This window comes from Haematobia irritans, chromosome 1, assembly GCF_050003625.1.
Source record: "Haematobia irritans isolate KBUSLIRL chromosome 1, ASM5000362v1, whole genome shotgun sequence".
NCBI lineage: Eukaryota > Metazoa > Arthropoda > Insecta > Diptera > Muscidae > Haematobia > Haematobia irritans.
This window is the reverse complement of record NC_134397.1, coordinates 49,349,002-49,371,581: the sequence shown is the minus strand read 5'-3', so window position 1 is coordinate 49,371,581 and position 22,580 is coordinate 49,349,002. Positions and strand designations below refer to the sequence as shown.

Genomic DNA, 22,580 nt, shown 5'->3' with positions numbered 1-22,580 from the left:
TTAAAAGCCACAACGAAATTAAATCGTTTCATTCCAGCCTATCGCAATCATTTTGGACAAATGATGAATACAAGAAAATTATTTTGCTATTTAAATAAAAATTATTTAATTATTTGCTATAAACATTTATTTTGGATATAACTTTGTTCAGAAAAATTTACTAATTTTATATTAAAAAGTATAAAACGTATAAGACCACCCAATTACTTATACCCCGGTATATAAAAATAAAACAAGTTCGATTATAATTTTATTATGATTTTTTATTAATTTGTACATTTATACACTAATTAAAGACCCTAGAACACAATGTTTTCTTTTCTGGATTATCAGCTTTCTTTCATTAATATTGTTATATTTAAAAATTTTTAATTATCATTTCTCATATTTAGCTTTCATGTTGTTTCCATTAAAAATTAAAATTGCATTAACATTTCTTTTGTTCAGTTCTCATTCATTTACGCCTCTTACACACAAAAAACGAGCTCGCTTAACAAATAGAAAAGGGAGCAATTACGAGGAGCGGTAAAATAATAAAAAAAAAAATACAATTCATTTCTTTGTAAAAAATGGGTGTTGAATGTAGAAGCACTGGGTTTACAGAGATAAGACGAAATCGTTTTTAAGCATATTTTAAAAAAGAAATCTTCATCGATTACATCTGCAGTATTATGACAACTAGCTTCTTCTACTTCTTCGTGTTCTGTGCAAACATTATGTAGCATAACATTAGTCAATTCTAAATTAGCAGGGGATGATGATAAATGGTGGCCTGGTTGTATCTCTACAATATGACGCTGATGGAATGCTATTGTTGCTGATGGCTGAAGCGATGATGGTACTGTTGTAATAGGCGGAGTTTCCAACGGGCACCGGTCGCCGATTGGAAACTCCTAGAAGACATTCCTTAGGGGTAAAATTTCACCCGGCCACTTCTTCGCCAGCAAAATCCAATTTAACAACATCACCTGGTAAACATTCCTCCACATCAACTTCATTCTCTGCCGTATTTATACGGTTCAATGTCATTGTAATATCTGGACCAGACTTAAGTCCCACGGTAGCTCCTGCTAAAGCCATTGTAGTGGTGGGAACAACAACATTCGATGATGATTGTGAAACCACCATTGCATTAGTATTGCATTTGTATTACTAACGGCAGCAACAGTCGATATTGCATTTGAAGAATTAGTAATAGTGGCTAATGTTGGAGTAGTATTTGCTGCCACCCCAATGGGACCACTCACTACTTGGGCGGCCGTTGTATTTGGTTGTTGCAATACAATATTTGCGGTCACAGCCACTGTGGTCGTGGCAGTGTTGAGGGTGCTATGTTGGAGTTGTTCACTGTAGCTGATGTAGTGGCTGCAATTGTGGGTGTCAGGGATGTGAGGGCAGATGCTACTGTGGCAGAAACGGCTACAGAACCAGATGCTGTTATATATGTTATATACATATAGCACTCCGTTATTTTTATTTCGTCAATCTAATTGCATTTTTAAATAACAACGCGAACCACTTTTGTATTCTAATTTAACACAAATCATTTGAATAAATCAATTATTTCTTAATTCACATTACAAATGGCGCCATGTTTTGGAACTAACTAATCTCAACATATGGAAGGATTTAAAGCCGACCTAATTAGGGACTATGCACTTTATGTCAGTTTTTCAACTCGAAAAAAACAAAGTACCACAAATGAAAAAATATTTCGGTAGTTTTTCGCATTTTTGGTTTTGTATGGGATTTCGCTTCGGAAACCGAACATAGTACCTACCTTTACATGGAATATTAGATTTTATATATATAGCCACTCCTCCGCCTAAAGAACATCTATCGTTTCGGAAAATGTTGTATCCGTTTGCTCTAATAAGTCCATCTGTAATAGATGTGTTGAGCCATGTTTCAGTGACATATGTAATGTCAACTCCAGAATTTTCAAATATATATCTAAATTCATCCATTTTATTTGAGAGACTTTGCGCGTTTATATGGCAAATATTGAGACCACTTTTCTGTTTGGCAAGGATGCGAATAACATTTGTTGTGCCGTCAATGGAACTTCTTCTGTTACTTAGCAAAGACATGTGAGAAACAATGGGCATTTAATTTGTGTGCAATAATAAACTGTAGAAAATGGTGTGTACAAAATGGCGACGATATGGTATATTAAACGGTTATAAATGTAATATTGAATACAAATTTTAGTAGATAGATTTATGATGTGCATATTGTTCTCAATTGGTTGATCGAAAAAAACTTTCTAGGTGAGAGAGACTTTCAATCAATATTGCCTCACCATCCGTTGTTATTTTTATATATATGAGTCCACGATATGAATATGTGGATGCAATTCTCTTATCTTTTCTTAATTTGGAAGCAGCTTGCAATATTTTAAAATTCGTTGTTGTGAGATTTTCCTTAATATGTATAGGCTGATCTGAATCGAATCCTATATGGTGCAAACACAGCTGAGTTTTATTACTTTTCCTAAATTGTGCCAGCATACGCAAGAAATTGTTTTTCAAAAAAGGCGTCAATGTTTTAACTATAATCGTAGTATTCAAAATACTTTTGTTCCTATTCTGAATACGATATATTGCTTTGTATTGGGATGTAGGTGTATTTAAGACCTGACATATACCATCGAATATGTTGCATAAATTCTCAGACTTCATAAATGGTATTCCATTTATACGCAAATCACATGCAACAGATAAATTATCTTGTTTTTGTATCTGTGACCTCAAAGAAATTAGTTCATCGCTTATTACTTTTATTTGTTTACGATCTGTTTCCAGCACAGACATACGGTCACTCAATTCGTTTATCTTGTAATCAAATTGTGTTTTCTGGCTCTCAAGTATACTTATCCACTTTGAGTCTATTTCATCAATTCTTTTGTTAATGTGTGTGATAAGTCTCTCTTCACTCTCTTTAAACATATATTTGATTTGTTGTATCAAGTCATCTTGAGATGTATGCTTACTCAGACGAGGTGTTTTCGATGTTTTCTCTAGCTTATGTGAGTCTTCTCTTTCTCTTTTAGCTGATGCCGTTAGCTTCTCCATAAGTTCGTCTTGTAATTTGTTATTGTTTTCCACTATTTCTGATAGCAGGTTATTATATTCACTCTCATTTTGTTTTGAAAAACTCATTTTGATCTTGAGTGATAATCTTTGCCAATGTATGTGTGATACAAACAAGCAAGCAAAATAATTTTTGGTTTTGCAGTGAATAAATCTTATTTGAAAAATTTTCCTGTTGATCTTTGTGTAGAAAACAAAACAATGATTGACCCGAACAGAACAGTGGATTGGCTTAAAACTCCTTTCCAATTTTGCGATAATCAGTAAAAGAAAAAGATACGGATGTCCGGTTTATATCAATAACTTTGCGGAGACAGAAAAAAAACACGTCCACAGTAGGCAAGAGTTATCAAATAAACTGATAGTTTTTCAAATATTTTTCCAGACACGCTGCCTCCATTGGGGATAAAAGCGCTGGCTGATAGACGCTACAACATGTAACTCAACATCAATCTTTTATTAATGAATAAAAATATGTTAACTGTGATGTGATAGTTGTATAAATGTTATATTTATGAGAATTTATAAATGTTTAATAAAATTAATAAACATCTAAACAATCGTGTTTTACTTGACCACAATGATTCTTTTACAACTATAGGGGTGTTTTCTTTTTGCACTGGATACAACATTTATATGGGCTATCCAGAACATCGTTGCACTGGTGTTCTATCCAGAACATCTCATCAGTGCAAGTCGCGCCGATCTTGTCAGATTGTGTTTTGATAAAGTGACGCTTCATCGATTCACAATAGCACTTTATTGTGACTAATTTATGGAAAAACATGTAATTCAAAGTGGTATAGTGTCATAAATAATCGCAGCAGTAAATATTTATTACTAATTGGAGCATTTCATACATTAAAAATGCAAGAATTCACTTCTTTTCTGTGATTGTTTTTAAACAGCTGATGACAGTGTTGCATATTTTTGGAGATGTCCTGGATAAACGAGTACTCTGTTTTCTTTTAGTCCTTCACGGCTTAGGGTATCCAGTGCTAAAAGAAAACAGCCCTTATGTTAAAATTCACTTTTTCTGATTGTTTGAAGGGGCTCTTAGTGGGATTCTCAGAAGCGCCCCCAAATTCAAAAAATGTTTGCAGGGTAGTTGCGCTTGGTGTTTCACAAAATATAAAATGGCTCTTGTAACAATAGTGATGTCAAAATACTTACTGTACATCATTTCATACGCTTCCCCCATCACAGCTGGCGATTGTTGCAGTGTCACTTACGAGTCTGTGGTAGCGATGAGGATGAAATGGAACTTTGAAATGCTGACAGGGAGAAAATAATTATAATAAATTGTTCAGAAAATAAATAAATTCTTGCTAGTGTCAATATTTATGGCATTTTATTGCTCCTAATTTAATAGAACATAAATTGGTATTGCCAAAATTCGGAATTTATCTCGACACATGATTATACGAATAAAATTATATGTGAACGACGTATTAACATTGAATTAGGGAGTCCGGTCGCGCGCATTGGCTAATTGAATACAACTATATTACGTAAATACAACTCTTTTGTTTGAAAAAATCATTTGTCACCACCAATGATGGAAAGTACTTTTTAATTTTGGTTGTGCAAATGAAGTAATACCAATGACTTTGGTAAAATATAACTATTATTAATTTTTTGTGTAGTTTTGAGCTTCAGACCATTAATACATTGCTAAGAAGCATATTCACCTAGATATTATTTCAAATTCTTTTGTATATTTCTCTTATATATTTTATTGAAGGAGAGGGTACTAAAAGTTGTACTCCTGAAATGCACTTAAAGTCTGCTCTCTGTTTTACACCACGGCCAACACATACAGCATTCACCATACTCTCGTTGTGACAAACCGACGTTCGGCGTTAGTTACGTTGGTGAAATTACACAAATATTACACGAATTTTTGCTGGTTTATTTATATTTTCCTACAAAATTTATTATCAAGATATTAATAAAACCACATAAACAAAGAGATTGAAATATCAAAAAGCTACTTGCGAAATAGGAACGAGAAAACCAAAAAAGTAGGAAAAAATTGTGTGCCTGTAGTTGTTGTGTTCGTGTATAAGTGGAAGTTTCAATACCAGCAAAGCAACCTACGTTTTTTCGTGTGAATACCAGAAAGAGGAGAGTGCTGCGCTGTGGCAATTCTAAGTGAAAATATCTTCTTTCGTGTTTATTGTTTGAACAAATTAAATTTTTGCTTTCGCAATAGCTAAACATTTACACAACGTATTGAAATTCAATAAGAAAGGTTGAAACATGTCCGAAGTTGTTGAAAATATTGGTGAACAACAAAATAGCGCGCAATCGAATGAGGCAGCGCAGCCAACAGAGGTTACGAAAAACGTTGAAGTTGATTGTCCCGCTCAAAATGAAGCAACTACCAACATTGCTGACGGGGAATCTTCATCAATGCCAAAACCGGCTGAAGAGTCATCATCACCAGTTGCGGAGAACAAAAAGACTCCCGTAAGTAATTATATTGTTTGTTTTTTTTTTGTCTTTTCGAAATATACGGTCAACGAATGACGAAGATTCGTATTGTCCAATTAACAAGGTTGCGCGATAAAGCTAAAGCTTACCTCGTTTTGCCGTAGTCGTCATACATAGTCGTGTTACTTGTTTTTTTTTTTTTTTTTATTTTGTGATTGTATACCGATTAAAATATATATGTAAAAAAAGAACAATATGAGAGATTAACAAATCGCAAAGTTCTCATGAAGTATGAGAGGGGCTCTGTTATTGACATACAGAGTTATTCCCGCGTGTTTTTGGTTTCTGAAGATGGAACAGTCTGGAAATGGAAGCATGCCATTTTTTCACATCTTTGCATATCTACTGCATTTCTCTTTATAGGAAATGCTAATAATTAGAAAAAAGCTAAGAAAGCATAGCTTGGTGGTCTTGACGGCATGATATTAGTCGTCGTTTTAATTGGCCACAGTTATACTGTTGATTATGTTGCTGGTTTAGTTTTTGTCTACTTGTATTACAATTTACATCTTTGCTTGTGGTCTTACTAATACAGGTATCCCCATCATACACATGTGTGAATTAAGCAAGTAGTACAGGCACATTCTCGCTCGCATCTATTAGTGGCACCCACCGACCGACACCACCACATCACCCGCGACTGTAGTTTTATTTTATAGTTGCGTGGTTATTAGAAAAGGAACGTGTATGTTGAGTTTGCATGTACATTATTCATCTGTACATATTTACATACATTTCTAGTTCGATTAGTTTGTGTCGTTGTTATCAGCCGGTCCACTTTGAAATTTATTTGTTTTTAGTTGTTTTGTTCGGTTTCCTCTTTTTTTCATTCGTTCCTTTTCTTCTACGTTGTGTTTTGTGTTTGCTGTACTTTGCCGTTTTGTTTTTATTTAGTTGTTGAGCAGCGTTGCCGTTATTTCGAATTTGACAAGCAGTAAAGAAGAGGTGCCAGATTCAATAAAATGTGTACGGGATATTTGTAGTCCATGTGGAGCAGAAATTTTATACAGTAAAAATTATTTACAAACAATTTAGTCTATAAATAAAATGCCATGCACAAACCAAAAAGAAAACCAAAATAAAATAAAATCACATGTGGCTTACATGCCGAATATATCGAAATTTAACCGATTACATGCTGAACATATTGTATACCCATCACCAAAGGGTACACTAACTTTGTCAGTCAGTTTGATAAAGAATATCCCCCATATACAAAAAATAAAGAAAATTTCAAGAAACTACTTTTACCAAAAAAAATTCCTTCGATAAACTTCTTTTCCATATGTATGTATGTGTTCTGTTGAAATCGCGCTAACTTCCAATTCAAAACACAATCTATCGCCTTGAATCTTGGGACGAGTATTTTTAATTGATGTAGGTTTGACAATATTGCAAATGGGGGATATCGGACCACTTTTATGTATAAACCCTATACAAACTGAACCTAAGATTTGACTTTTGGAACCTCGTGGAAAAGCAAATTTCTTTCGATCCGGTTCAAAATTCTGACAACCATACAAAAATTGGCCCATATCTGCCCATAATTATATATGGCTCCCATATAAACCGAACACCAAATTTTACTTCTGGAGATTCATGTAGGAATAAATTTCATACGATTGAAATTTGGCTGCCTATATAGCCAAATTTCAAATTTCATCCGCTGGTCTATATAAAACGATCAAGAACTAAAGAGGCTTATATCTAACATAGACAGCATTACCGTTGAGAATCTCTGAAAAGTGAATTTTGCAATAAAAGGTGACACATTCATTTCAAAATAGTGGCACAAAAATTGGCACTGTTTTATATACAATTTTGAAGTAATATTTTAACTCAGATTCTCACAAACCTAATAATCATTTTATCTATTCCTTGAAATTTAATATAAAGGTTCGAGTTTAGCCGCTAAAATCGCAATTTTTTTGACGATTACTTTTCTCTAATAATCTATTTTAAAGTATATAAATATTATGAAAAGTTACTTTCGGCTATTTCCCATCAAGTTATAATAAAAAAATGCATCAAAGAGGAATAATGTTATACTTTTTATTAATTTAGTTTTGATTATAGCGGCTAAACTCGAACTTAGTACCCACCTTAAAGAAGGAAAAATTTCGTTGCATACTTTTAGGCGGAACCATAGTCCGCTGAGAACATTATGACGCAAAGGGGAAAATTGTTCCCAAATTTTGTATTCGACTGGAAAACTTGACTATTTATTAAAACACCGATCATATGCGTAATCTTGACGGTATTTGTGATGAAACTGTATAAAATGTACAGTATACATAAACGTAACTAAAAATGTGGCACAGTATGGCGAAAAGGTGGCACAAGTAAATGAAAATATCACATTTAGTTGCACAACAAAAAAGTGACACAAAAGTAACACCTTTTGTAGAAAGTGGCAGATTTGCCACTAAAGTGGCATAACGGTAAGACTGAGCATATACTCCATGTAAGCCAACTTAACAATTTAAAAGACAGTTAAGAAATAAAAATATACTTTGCCATCAGTAACATTTAGCACAACCCGACAAAAAGAATACTGCCGAATACAGCAAATTCTCAAATTTTGGATTCGGTCACAACTTTTCGTTACTGTCGTTTTGCACGACTGCAGGCTTTCGTTGGGTTTTCTGTAATGAGTTTATGGGTTTTCTGTAATGAGTTTATGTTACACCTATTCATATAGTAATATAAAGGTAATTTAGACATATATTAAAGAATATTTGAGACATAAATTGAAGAAAGGACCCTCAAATATAGAAAGTAATTTAATATTTATTTTAGTGACAGTAAGGACACATTGGACCCATTGTATTGTTTTAATAATTTGATGGAAAAATAATTAAATGGAACAATTTGGCATAGCTTCTGTACAAGTATTTCGGGATGAAAGGTTTCCAAGTTAACACGCGGAGGAATAAATCGACTTTTAATGTTGGCCAGAACGAAATAATTAACCTTTAACGAATATAATCAAATAGTTCACCTTGAGTTTATAGCGGGATGTATTGGAAATATATGGTTATTGACTTCGAGAGTACGCGTAGACGACATCTTTCATTTTAAAAATTTCCCTTTATGGTAATCAGTGAATTTTATGGCTGACACGTATGGGCATATATGTATTACATTGCGTGGGTTTTATTATTATCCCATGCTGGAAGGAAAATACGAAAATCGATTTTACAAAATTTTAAAATTCCGGAAATAGACTTGAAAGTTTTTTTTTTTGATAGTCTTTAGATGATATTTCAAGACAAGAACTTTGATTGTCAGAGCTAGGGTTTTTTGGCTTGGTGTTTGCCAGAGGGAGGCAAAAATCATGTGGTATATTACTTCAAAATATGATTATATATACTTGTATTGAAAAATCTGTGTCCTTATTTTTTAAATTTATTTTTTCATTTTGAGGTTTATTAACAAAGCATTGTAGCTTTCACCTCCTAAGGGCCAATGATTGAAATAGTGAATGAAATAAAATTATTTTATACAAAATATAAAATGTTGAAATTGATTTAAAATGACAGCCAGAAAAGTGTCCAAAAAATGGTCCTCATAATTGATGATAGGTAATTAGGGTTTTTTGCCGGGATCCCGGTCCCGGAAATTCGCTATTTTTTCACTCCCGCTTTCCCGGGAATTAAGTGCGGGAATTCTCGGGAAACCGGTTCTTTGCAGTATTTTATATAAAATGGGGTAAATACTGCAAAAACATTATTTTTAGTAGCATTTGGTAAATCATCATTCTCATTACTTCAAACATCTACTTTAACAATGTTCAACTGTCATTTTCTTTATAAATAAGGGACTTCCATTTTGAGTAGATTTTGAGTCTCATGTGTATGGGGTATATTTTAGCCTAAGTAGAGAAGAATATATAATTTAATTGTTGTTTGGTATATTTGTTTAGAAAAAATAAATTATGAAATGAAAAGATTTAAGTAAACAAATTACTTTGGTACCAATAGTTTCCTTGTCCGACTATATAGTCGTGGTTTCTATCCCAAGTTCTAACGGCCTATCAATTGGTTAAAAGAAGGTTGCTCTTCCTAATTTGTTATCGTCATATTTCTGCAAACCGGCATTCCCATAGACTGGTAGACTAAGTAAAACTTTATAAACCATGGGTCATTTTACCTTATATAACTACTTTTGCAATTGCATAATTTCAAAATATTTTCATAATTATTGCAAGGATGTGTTTATGAAATATTAAATGACAACTTTTATTATAATATTTACCTTAATTCCTATATTTGAAATTATGTATTCCTTCTGGGAATATTGGCCGAACATGTGCATATAATGGCATATATTGACTCTGTTTTACGATGGTGACATCGAAATAAGTTTCTTTCATTTCCATACACTTTTTAATGTTACAAAAAATTCCCACTATATCGAAGAGACTGTCCATTGTGACCATTGTACAAGCTTTTTGTATTTTGTTATTACAAAATATTTTAGTAAAATATACATAATATCATTGTTAGTTATCCAGACAGCGCCTTATAACCGTAGCTTTGGGCGATTTATAATTTATTCAAATGTCTAAATATATGCCATATCGAAGCAAGTTCGCCTTTGACCGGGATCACGGGAAATTTGAAACAAATCCCCGCTTTCCAAGGAATGGAAAAAGTCCCGGAAAAGAAAACACTATAGGTAATAATTCCTTTGAATCGTTGCATATTTTCTAATATTTCGAAGCAAACATTGCAGTTTCCCTTTGTTTACATTCGCCACTTGTTGGCTATGTTTTAACTTTACTGAAAACCAAAATGCCAATATATATATTACATTTTTTTGTTATACTGAAAGTATATCTGTTGCTTATTACAGACGTATAAAATGAAATCGGAATTTTCCAAATCTAGAAAAGGTAAAAATTGGACTATTTGATTAAGGTTACAGTCTCCAATAGTAGTTCATATTTTTCCCATTTCTCATATTTTTCGGGAACTCTTGTATTTGCCAGTTTTTAGTTTCTCTGTAATGGAGTTGTATATCTATGGAAAGACAATGGTAATATAGCATAACATACAAGTTATTGCTTAATAACATTTATTGTATGCGTTCATAGATATTGAATTGAAGCTACAGGTGTTTTTTATGGTAGTATGTATTCTCTGGATATTTGTTGTCTATTATTTTGTTGCTGTTACCCTATTTTCCACTTGACTGACTAGCTTAATGTAAGGAGTTTGTATTTATATTAATGGAATAGTGGTAGATTTTATTTTATGAATTATACATATGAGAGACAATAAATTTTATAAGTTTATTACTCAATAGAATATACAATAAAAACAATAACACGTATAACACTTTAAAGATTTATTTTGTATAGTTTGTTTTTGTTTCTTGTTGAAAGATACATGGGTTTTGTTGTGAACAGATAACTTTTTTTCCATTTGTGGATTTGGTTATTTTACTTTAGTTTGTTTTTATTAGCTAAATCAAATATATGTATGTATATAATAGAATATAGTGGATTTTTCATAGATGATCTGTAAAAGAATGGAATGTATGTGTGGTTATTTTAGAAGTAAATAGAGAAATTAAACCAACTAACCTTTATATGTTTTCGATTTAACTACAATTATTGTTACAGGTTTCTTTTGTTTTTTTAGTGAAGATATTTTTTTCTTTCGATTTTTCGTTAAGTACCACACCTCAGTATAGTTAATTATTTTGTCGTTAAAATTGGTTTCTAAGTAATATTTATGTATGTGGGGTGGGTTGTTTAATCTTCAAGGTTTCTAAAAGCCTGTTGCATATCTTCATGTAACTGCTCGAAATCAGCCTTTATTTTGGCTTCGCCATCCTTAACGGGATCCTAAGAAAATTAAATTGGAGAAAAATATTTGAAATTTGTTTTTCTTTTTTTTTAAAGTATTGCTACCAATCTTACCTTGAACTTCATTGAGGACAATTGATACATTATATTGCCCATTGATTCACGTATGGTAGTCCATGTCACTTTATTGTCTGATTGTGCTGTTGATTCCACCGAATGTCTGGCCATTTCGTAGAAAGCAATCATATTTCTTAACATACCCACAGTTTTGTAGAAGGGACATACACGATCATAGGGTGAATAGGAGTTTTGCTGTAAGAAGTCATCCTTCAAGATTTTGGCAACTTCCAGTGTAATCTTATCCGTTTCAGCTAATGAAGCTTTACCCACAAGTTGTACAATTTCCGATAGATCTTCTTCCTCTTGTAAGATCTCCTTGACCTTTGTTCGTAATGGTACAAATTCAGGGAAGTTTTTATCATAGTATTCATCCAAAGCCCGCATATATTTGGAGTAGGAGATCAACCAATTGATTGAAGGGAAATGTTTACGTTGAGCTAATTTCTTATCGAGACCCCAGAATACTTGAACAATACCCAAAGTAGCTGAGGTAACGGGATCTGAGAAATCACCACCGGGTGGTGAGACTGCACCTACAATCGATACAGAGCCTTCACGTTCTGGATTGCCCAAGCAACGAACACGACCAGCACGTTCATAGAATGTGGCCAAACGGGCACCCAAATAGGCTGGATAACCAGAGTCAGCAGGCATTTCCGCCAAACGACCTGAGATTTCACGCAAAGCTTCGGCCCAACGAGATGTTGAATCGGCCATCATAGCCACATTATAACCCATATCACGGAAATATTCGGAGAGAGTGATGCCAGTGTAAATGGAGGCTTCACGAGCAGCTACAGGCATGTTAGAGGTGTTAGCTACCAAAGCGGTACGTTTCATAATAGATTCCACAACACCATCAATTTCACACGTAAGCTCTGGGAAATCTCTTAATACTTCAGACATTTCATTACCACGTTCACCGCAACCCACATAGATGATGACATCCGAATTGGAGTATTTGGATAGGGCCTAGGAAAAGAAATGGTGTCTAAAACCTTTGCCTTGGAAGCATTTTTTCAATCTTATACTTACTTGCGAGATAACAGTTTTGCCACAACCAAAAGCTCCTGGAATAGCAGTAGTTCCTCCCTGAACACATGGAAACAATGAATCCAAAACACGTTGACCCGTAAATAGAGGATGATTTGCTGGCAATTTCTCAATAACAGGACGTGGTTGTCTCACTGGCCACACTTGTAACATAGTGTGTTTTGTTACTTCACCATCGAATTCCGTTTCCAAGACCACATCTTCCATGGTATAATTACCAGGTGGTGCTATATAACGTACGGTACCCTTCGACCGGGGACTAACAAGCATTCGATGTTTCACCAAAGTATTCTCCACAACTACACCATATAAATCACCTCCGGTGATATGAGAGCCAACTTTCACATTTGTGGGACTAAATTCCCAGGCAATAGAACGTGAGAGAGAATGTACATTAACACCCTTTGGTATATAAATCGAACTTGTCATTTCCCCAATATCTCGCAAAGGTCTCTGGATACCATCAAAAATACTGCCCATAATGCCGGGACCCAATTCCACGGATAAGGGTTTGCCAGTACGTAAAACAGGATCACCAACGGTAACACCGGAAGTTTCTTCGTAAACCTGAATTGTAGCCATATCACCTTCTAGACGAATAATTTCGCCTACCAATTCGTAGTAGCCTACACGAACCAATTCGTACATAGCAGATCCAGACATGCATTCAGCAGTGACAACTAAAAAATAATAAGGGGATATTTAATATTATTAATGGCGATTTCGATTGGAGAAAATTGTGCAACATTCTCGAAATTGATTGCCAAATATGAAGGACATTGTAATAGATTTTGGATCCTGTATCCCTTACAACATTATGAATTAACAATAACTTTGGAATGACACTTTAATTTGAGGGAAAATACCATGAGGAAAAAAGTAGTGTAACACCAGGGCAACATATTTTTTGCGAAACGAAAACGCCCTAAGATATTGTATTTGTTTTTGTTTATTATTACTTTCTAATGAAATCTTTCCCACAATGAAATCTTCCCCCCAATGAGAAAATGAAAGATTACCTAATACCCAGAAAAGTGTGATTTTTCGGAATGCTTTAAGAATATCTTCTATGCAGAGAAAAAATATTAATATATTTTTTTTGAGAACATAATCAATTAAAAAGGACTGATAAAATTAATGTTTAACCAAATCAAATTTTTAAATTGGCAAAGAAAATTTCAAGCTTGTAATTAAAAATTTAAATGAAATATTCTAATAAAAATTTTAATAAAAAAAAATAGTTCCAACTAAACGAAAATGTTGAAGTATTAAAGTTTACACCAATCCAAAGAAAATTTCAACAATAAATTATAATCGGAAGTACTAAATCATATTCATTCTTATAAAATTGCAAAACAATTATTTAATCGAAGAAAAAATTAGTTATTTTTTTTATAAAGTGTTGGCCTTACATTATTAAAAAAATTATAATTCTTCATTAGAGAAAAATTACATATAACTTTAAGGTGTTATTTCATTTTTTTTATCGGAAGAAAAAAATTAATTTTTTTATAAAGTGTTGGCTTCACATTGTCAAAAAAAAATATATATAATTCTTCATTAGAGAAAAATTACAAATAACTTTAATGTGTTATTTCACTTTTTATCGGTATATTTAACTTTTTGGGACATTACTTTTCTTTTTTTGGGATATTATTTCATAAGTGTTTTAGTCCTTTCATTATTGCTTGTTGTAGCTTTTTTAATTTTCTCTTTGAGAACTAATTTCTTTTTCGTAGAACCAGTGTAATAAATGCCAAATACATTATTTTTTTTATTAAGATATATTCTTACCAGGTCCGGATACTGCAAATACGCGACCATATTTGGACTCGCGCTCCTCATCTGCGAATCGTTTTAATAAAGACATATTGGCAGGATGTGCTGAAATAAAAAAAAAATAATAATAATAATTAGAATACTCATAGTAAATATCAGAATTTAATTTGAAGATATTTCTCAACCTCTGTTAAGATGATATGCTCATTAACGCTCTTAGGTGATTTAACAAAAATGGGAAATGTTTCCTTTTTTAATTCTTTATATTTTCAATAGGAATATCCAAGTCCATGTATGATATAAATCATATCTATCCAATGTTTCCTTTTTTAATTCTTTATATTTTCAATAGGAATATCCATGTCCATGTATGATATAAATCATATCTATCCAAGTTTTTTCCTTTTTAACTCTTTAACTTTTTTATATTAAATCACTTAATTTTGTAATATTTAAAATTTCCAATTTAATCCAAGAAAACTAAATTTCCCCAAATTTAAAGACTGATTTTGCTATATTTTATTTTTTGCTTATCAAGATTATTATGAAATCTTTTTGCCGAAACAATGTCCTGAGAACAACAATTGTACTCTAATTCACCACGAGTTCTGTCCCTCAATATTTGTTTGTTGAGGGTCATTTTGAGTAAAAAAAATCTATACTGCTGAACAAACCTCCACTCAAAAGTTGAAAGGATTTTTTGGCATGAGATATAAGGAAAATAACCCCCTTAAAATTCATGGAAACATTGCAAATTTAGATTGTATATTATTTTTTTGTGGGGACCGCTTGGCAAAGATAAAAAGCAAAAAAAAAAAATTAACCAAAGGCAAAAAGAAAATTGCAACAACATCGAAAATGTATATTTTATTTTTCCAAATAATTAAAAAGAAAACTGTAGAAATGAGATTCTCTCTCTACTTTAGGTTGTGTGTTTTCACTCATGATGAAAAGTTTTCTAAGTAAAAAAAGTAGAAAAATTGACAATTTTTTACATTTCCCCCAAAAGAATATCGACCCAACGCGGAGAAGGATTGAAAATATTTCTGTTTTTCTCTTATTGTGATGTTTCCATTGTGTTTTCCACAATATTTTTTTAATATTATTATTTCTTTGGTATTTTACTTACATTTTTATTTTTTCTACAGTTTTGTCCTACTATTCTTATGCTCGTTTCGCTCGCTACGAATTGATTTTCTCAAATGAAAATTTTCGATAGTCGCATTTCTTTGATTCTAACCTGCCTTGTGAAGTGAATCTATTTTCTCTGAGTACATACCAAGAATGACAGACATGATATTATATAGGTTTGTCTGTGTGTTTCTCTTGTTTTGGGGAATCCATACATTGCGCACCAATGTGCGATGCGCGAAAATTCGTGTATTTGTCATAAAAGTGGGAGAAAAATCAATTATAACTTTTGTTGTTTGTGTGTGGTGAATTGCAGAAAGTGGTGGTGGTTTATGATGAATATGATGGCGTTGCCATACATTTTTTTCATTTTCTTCATGGATCCGTTATACATAGAAAACCTTTTTGAAAACCTTTCATGTGAAGAGGACCCCCTTAAAGACTATAGCAAATATGTAAAGATATCAAATGCACTTATATCATTCACGAATAGTGGGTTATGGGAAATGTCAATACATTGTGGGTTTGATCCAAAAACTGATTCGGGTTGATCCGGAGCAGTGTTTTTAAAAATACACAAGCGTCATTAAGCCGAGGTTTGGGGTGTCGACAAGTGGCAATAAATGGGAAATGGACCCATATTTAACTTTGAAGTCTAATCTAAATTCAATAGATTGTAATAAAGTGTATCCAAAGCAGATCAAAATGAAACAGATTATGATATCTGTACTTGCAGAAGCGCACGGATTAATTTTGAAAAAGGAAGGATCATATACAGTGAATGCCACATAGTATCATTGGACCGTTTGAAGGTCAAAATTGCGGAAATCACAAACAATCATAAATCTTTGAAAACAACGAAAAAAATAATAAAGAATGCGGGTTCGAATTGATTCCTCCGCACACACCATATTCTATCAATATACAAAATTTGGGAAAAAGAGATTTCAAATTTTAAAACGCTCAAAGTTTACATATGAAAATTCAAAATGTGAAAAGGCGATTTTTGTCAAATCTATATTCTGATTACAATTTTTAGCGTACAGTGGTCAGCGATTCATTCCTATACACGCATGAAAACCTGTTGATTTCTAGTGGTGGTCATATATCACAGTATGATATTGGGTAGCACCCATTTTTGGTTCTCCTTGTTGGATTCTATCTTCAAATAGTGATAATATTCAGATTTTTTTTTATGTTTTTGCTACAATAAGTCCATTGAAATCAAATACCTAATGTGGTTTGTTGTTAATTGTTAATAAATAGGCCAAGCGAACACCTTCCAAACGTATGTCATTCATTGAACGTGCTCAAAAAGAAAGTGAAGAATTGGTGAAAAATATGGGAGGAAGTCTTGAAATAGAAGGAGGTCGTAGAACACGTTCCAGCGCAAGAGGAACACCTACAAGAGCTTCTGCAGCAGCTACTCCACCACCAGCTAAAAAGGCTCGTACTTCACCCGCTAGCGGTACATCAACACCTACTAAAGGCCGCGGCCGTGGACGGAAATTGGACATTTCCGTGGACGCGGTGGATGATGAAGAAAATGAGGAAGTCAAAGCTACACCAAGTAAAAAGAAAACACCAGCTAAAGCTAAAGGTAAGACGGCCGCTAAAGACGAAGTCAAGGAAGAAAATGAAACCTCCACAGAACACAAGGACGACCAAAAGGTGAGGCATTATCAAGTGCATAGAATAACTCAGTTTTACAATTAAATTTATTTCAATTCAGGAAACAACCGAAGAATCTACACCAAGTGGGGATGTTGTAGAGAAGGTATCGGAGGATAAGGTCGATGCCGAAGTAACTTCAAAATCGGCAGATGACAACATGGAAACATCTGAAACAAAAGTTGAAGAGAAAATTGTTGTAAATACAGAAACTGCTGATCAATCGGAGGAGAAGGTAGTGGAGGGGAATACTACCAAAGAAACTGTTGTTGAGACACCATCAGAAGAAAAGGTAACACCACCGCATGAAGATTCCACAGATGCAGCCTTGCCATCCGTTCCAGAAGAGACACAAAGTCAGGCTTCCGCTGTCGCTGAAGATACAAAGAAATCCGAAGATGTTGTCGTCCTACAATCCGATTCAGATGATAGCCCGATGGGATCCGATGAAGTTGAACTAGTGGAAAATGTTGAAAAGGAAACTGTGTCACAAGCACCAGCAGCAATTGCACCAACTACTGAGACAGTACAATCGAATAACTCTGAGCCATCATCTACCGTTGTCGATTTACAGAATAGCGCTCCTGAACCAATGGAAGTTGATTCCAGCTCAGCAAGCGAAGATGTCGTAGATAAAATGTCGGACGATGTAACAATAGTGGAAAATAAATCACAGGTATCAGAAGCTAATGCAGTAACATGCAACGCCGAAAGTAAAGCTAACGAAGAAGTCATCAAAGAGAATTCTATTGATACCGCTGTCGTTGCTGAAGCCACTAGCAATTCAACTGCTGAAAATGTTGAATCTGCGCCGACACCAACTATTGTAAATAATAATGCGGAGGAAACTACACCTGCAGCTAATAAAAATAGCGAAAATGATTTATGTGAGTAAAATGAAATCGTAGGTACTTTCATATTTTTAAGCAAGGCTGAGTTACTCCCCAATATGCAATAAGCGATTAATGCCATAAAGACAAAAACATAATTGTTGATTTTTTGTCAGTGCTATATTGGTCGATGTAAGATTTGAATGTATTGCTAAATTATTCAAATATTTAAATGATTTCTTCCATTTATTGAAAATTTGCAAGATTTTAATATCCGTTTTAAAAACGTCCAGCTTCGGAAAATATCTGTCCATGTTTTAGGTATATCTCACTTATATCTGCGATTATGAATCGGCAATTGACAACTGAGAATGTTAAGACAATTTCATTGGAGAACGACATTCAATTTCACACCGTACATTTATATTCAAAACGCCATAAAAAATTACATTTTTGTTTAAAAAAGTTAATTATGTTTAAAATGGCAGAATTTTATCTGTTGGAAGTTCACAACCAAAATACAAAACGAACTGAAATTCAGATATACAGTTTTCTGTTGTGCTCTAAGTTCCACCACATAACAAAAATTAAAAATTTAAAGGCTGACAGCATTTTGCAACCCATTTTAGAGGGCTTTCAGTGTGGTTCCGATCCATATTAGGTTTTTTGACACACCACTTGGTAGATATCTCAGCTCTGTCCATACAAAACAATCAATAGACAACCTTTACCTTTTTTCCAAATGACCGACATTTTGTTATTTGTTTTATCTCACCCCCCTATGGGAGTCGGATATTTTTGATCCCTTGATGGAAGGTACGAAAAAGAGTGACGCGATAGGAAAACGATTGCCACAGTTGGTGGAATTATAACAAAAATGGTAGATTTCTTACTGTTTGGTAGATCGGTAAAATTCTTGAAGTTATTCCTTTCCAACTAAGAGGTACTTCACAAATTTTCTATAGAAATAAAATTTTGAGAAAATTTTCTATAAAAATAAAATTTTCACAAAATTTTCTATAGAAATAAAATTTTGACAAAATTTTCTATAGAAATAAAATTTTTAAAAAATTTTCTATAGAAATAAAATTTTGACAAAATTTTCTATAGAAATAAAATTTTGACAAAATTGTCTATAGAAATAAAATTTTGAGAAAGTTTTCTATAGAAATAAAATTTTGAGAAAATTTTCTATAAAAATAAAATTTTTACAAAATTTTTTATAGAAATAAAATTTTGACAAAATTTTCTATAGAAATAAAATTTTGACGAAATTTTCTATGGAAATAAAATTTTGACAACATTTTCTAAAGAAATAAAATTTTGACAAAATTTTCTAAAGAAATAAAATTTTTCCAAAATTTTCTAAAGAAATAAAATTTTGACAAAATTTTCTATAAAAATAAAATTTTGATAAAATTAGAATAGAAATAAAATTTTGTCAAAATTTTCTATAGAAATCAAATTTTGCCGAAATTTTCCATAGAAATAAAATTTTGATTTTTTTCAAGTTTCTTCAAATTTTGGTGGATTATTTTTGGCATTAGTGACAACTGTGGAAATTTTCCATAGAAATAAAATTTTGATTTTTTCAAGTTTCTTCAAATTTTGGTAGATTATTTTTGGCACGAGTGACAACTGTGGATAGGAACCAAACTTCACATTGTCCACCCATGCCTTCTTCTATTTTGGTACATTCGTTTTAGGGATCAAAGACTGTACAACTGTCCGTGTGCAAATAAAAAGTCCAAATGTCTATAATGAAAAACCTACCACCTCAGGGGTGACCCCCTTTCTCGTCCTACCAATTTAAAGAAAAACCTTATTAAGTTCGCAGAGTGTCACTGTGATACAATGGTCTCATTCCCCTACAATCATAGAAAAAAGTCTGCTAAAACCAGCAGTCGATGTTTGCTGTTATATTTTTGTACTTCAGGGCCTAATGAACAACAATTTATAAAATGTTTAGGTTATAAATTTTTCCCCAAAGCATATTTAAGAACCAAAAGTAGTTTTTGGTATATTTTTGCACAGTAATATACTTACAAGCTCCTAAATACGATCAGCAAACATTTCGTTTGCTGTTAGCCTCAATCCGATAAATATTCAGATTTTTGGTCAAATACTATTGATATTTATAAAATATTGTTGTAATTATGTTAGGATAGCTCCTAAGTTGAAATTTTTATTTGTTTTATCCAAAATAAAACAAGTTTTAGTGTAATCGAGCTTAAAAAATAGCAGGAAATGTTTGCTATTTCAGCAAATAGTGACTGCTGTCCCTTTTTCAGCAGACTTTCTGCTGTTTTAGCAGACTTTTCTGCTGTCCCTACAAACAAATTTCGTTGGGTGTAGCATACAGAGGGCAATGGCTTCAATCCAAGTTTTAGCTAAAAACATTTATGAAGGTTTCAAAAGTTTTTTTCGGCCGTTTTAAAAAATAGGGCTCCTTGTCAGCAAAATCGACCAGTACTCGTTGATAAAAAAGAAATTCGCCACTCGTGGCATCACAATGGATTTTTTTGCCTTGCTTTGTCTGCAACAAACACAAGACACCATACGTAAGCCAAACCTGCGGTAACCAGTGGGAACAATTGTTTTATAATTTTTTGCATATATATGAATTCTACATTATTAATTTTTATTTTATTTTTAGGTGAACCAAAAATTGCAACTTCTCCCCAAATAACAACAGCGGCTACTGACAACAACACCTCCGTTACAACGACGCCGCAGACGTGCAATTAATTTGGAAGCTTTACTAACCACAATTAAACATTTTAATTCACACAAACACATCCACGCCCACATACAAACAAATATCTAATGTCTATATCATTTTCTAATTAGAAAGAGTTAAACCCTTTTTATAAAATTCAATAAGTTTAAAGAGAAAATTGCAACTATGTCCTCCTTTCCAATTGTTTTCAAACTTTCGCCTGGCATTTTGTCTTTTAATTATTAGTTTTAGTAATCACTTTTAAAAACAAACAAATAGTTTTAACTCTTTTTTTCTTTTCTTTCCAAACTTATAATTTTATTCTGAAATTATGATAACATTTTACTACCATTGAGAACAACCCCACTAAGCTTCAGTACATTGTTTTCAAAATGTATAATAACTAAATAATATCAAATCAATTTAATTCTTTATATATATAGTTATTATATAAACTGGATTAATAGTTTTTATGTCTAAATTTAAAAATAATGATTATAAAATAAAATAAAGTTCAATCAAGAATAAATAAAACCGAAATGGAAATAAAAGAATGCAAAAAACCACAAAAGTCTTACGGTCTTAAGCATATCTCTGTATGTAATGTATGTTCTTTGTTATAGTAATCAGTGTTAATATTGCAAGGATACGGTGTTTAGTATCTATCCACAGTGCAATTATATTTCTAAGATATCTAATTTCAAGGAAATCTTTTCTAAATTGCAACTACTACCAAATGATAATGCTATGACTTGTGCCACTTACAAGTTTTAGATGAAACTCTGTCGACAATATCGGCTATGGATCCCTATACGGTCACAGGTGCTAGAGGTTGAAACCGATTATAATGTTCTTTTTTTAATATACAGTTTTTGTTTTGAGTAATGCGTTTTTGTTTTGTGGAATTGTCTGTGTGCCTGTATGTGTTAATTTTTGAAATGTTTTGTTTTTTTTTCTCAGTGTTTTTTATTTTTTGCTTTGTATGTCGGCACATAAAAAATATCTTATTTTTTATACATACTATACTACATATACATATGTAAATTATCTTTAAGAGCAATATTAATTTTTATGTTTTTATAGATCTACATATTAGGTATTGTTTCTTTTCTTTTCCTCTCATTTTGTATTAAACAAAAAGAAATCAATTTTAAAATGAATAATATGAAATATATAGTATGACTTGTAAAATAAAATATTGATGTTTTAGTTTTAACTCTCTGTATCAGTTGTTGTGTAGCAATTCTGTCGTCTCGTCAATAAAGGCCATACAATGATTGTTAATTCGACGTTTTTACGAACCTGGCTTTCGGATTATTCAATAAATAGCATTTTAAGATAACCTGGTTTTAATTTTTGCAATTAAGGAATCCCCAGTCTACAGGAAATGGATGTCGGCATTTATGATAACTGAATCGATATTTTTCGAAATGAATTTCATGTAAAACTTTTCAATAAAGTCGCCGTTGTTTACCAGCCAAAGTTTACTTTTTTCTGCACCAAGTAGTTTCTTGTTTTTCTCCATACTGCGTCGAATAGGTAATGAAACATAGCATAGCCTTCTCCTCGATGATGATCACAACATGTGAATTCGAAAATCGGTTTCCATCAACTTTTCAGCTGATATTAGTCTTTGGACTACTTTTCCGGTCCACAGTTTCAACTGTTGTCTAAAATCCAGTGTGTACCAGATTTATGCATGTTTCGGCTGTCACGAAAGGACTCCGAAATTCTCTCGCTTTTGTCAAAATTTTATTCCTATAGAAAATTTTGTCAAAATTTTATTTATAGAATATTTTATGCACATTTGTTGTTTTTGTTTTTTTTTTACCTTTTTACAAACAAAATTTACAAAAAGAAAACAAGATATAGAA

The 22,580-nt window shown here is 32.6% G+C and overlaps 2 protein-coding genes across 4 annotated transcripts in view; one reads left to right on the top strand and one right to left on the bottom strand.

Moving 5' to 3' along the window:
* The first annotated feature begins 4,916 nt into the window (after window positions 1–4,916).
* LOC142220878 (uncharacterized) lies at window positions 4,917–22,048 on the top strand. Its single transcript, XM_075290283.1, has 4 exons — window positions 4,917–5,564; window positions 16,753–17,157; window positions 17,219–18,044; window positions 20,644–22,048. Exons 1-4 carry the CDS (start codon window positions 5,355–5,357, stop codon window positions 20,733–20,735), a joined length of 1,533 nt encoding a protein of 510 aa, XP_075146398.1. The 5' UTR covers window positions 4,917–5,354; the 3' UTR covers window positions 20,736–22,048.
* LOC142220874 (V-type proton ATPase catalytic subunit A) overlaps window positions 10,924–22,580 on the bottom strand; it is a 108,369-nt gene continuing 96,712 nt past the window's right edge. The window contains exons 1-6 of one of the 3 annotated variants that reach the window (XM_075290255.1): window positions 15,485–15,616; window positions 14,371–14,460; window positions 12,559–13,256; window positions 11,518–12,495; window positions 11,179–11,442; window positions 10,924–11,113 (exon numbers count right to left, since the gene is read on the bottom strand). In XM_075290255.1, coding sequence (XP_075146370.1) covers window positions 11,350–11,442; window positions 11,518–12,495; window positions 12,559–13,256; window positions 14,371–14,446 — 1,845 coding nt within the window. In that variant the 5' untranslated portion in view covers window positions 14,447–14,460; window positions 15,485–15,616 and the 3' untranslated portion in view covers window positions 10,924–11,113; window positions 11,179–11,349. Of the gene's footprint in view, window positions 11,114–11,178; window positions 11,443–11,517; window positions 12,496–12,558; window positions 13,257–14,370; window positions 14,461–14,540; window positions 14,684–15,484; window positions 15,617–22,580 lie in introns of those variants that run through there. The other 2 variants (XM_075290256.1, XM_075290257.1) reach the window with 2 other exon arrangements.

Coding starts and splice junctions, on each gene's coding strand:
- LOC142220878 (XM_075290283.1), top strand. CDS start 5,355: ATGTCCGAAGTTGTTGAAAATATTGGTGAACAACAAAATAGCGCGCAA. Junction 5,565..16,752: donor CGGAGAACAAAAAGACTCCC/GTAAGTAATTAT, acceptor GTTAATAAATAG/GCCAAGCGAACACCTTCCAA. Junction 18,045..20,643: donor AAATAGCGAAAATGATTTAT/GTGAGTAAAATG, acceptor TTTTATTTTTAG/GTGAACCAAAAATTGCAACT.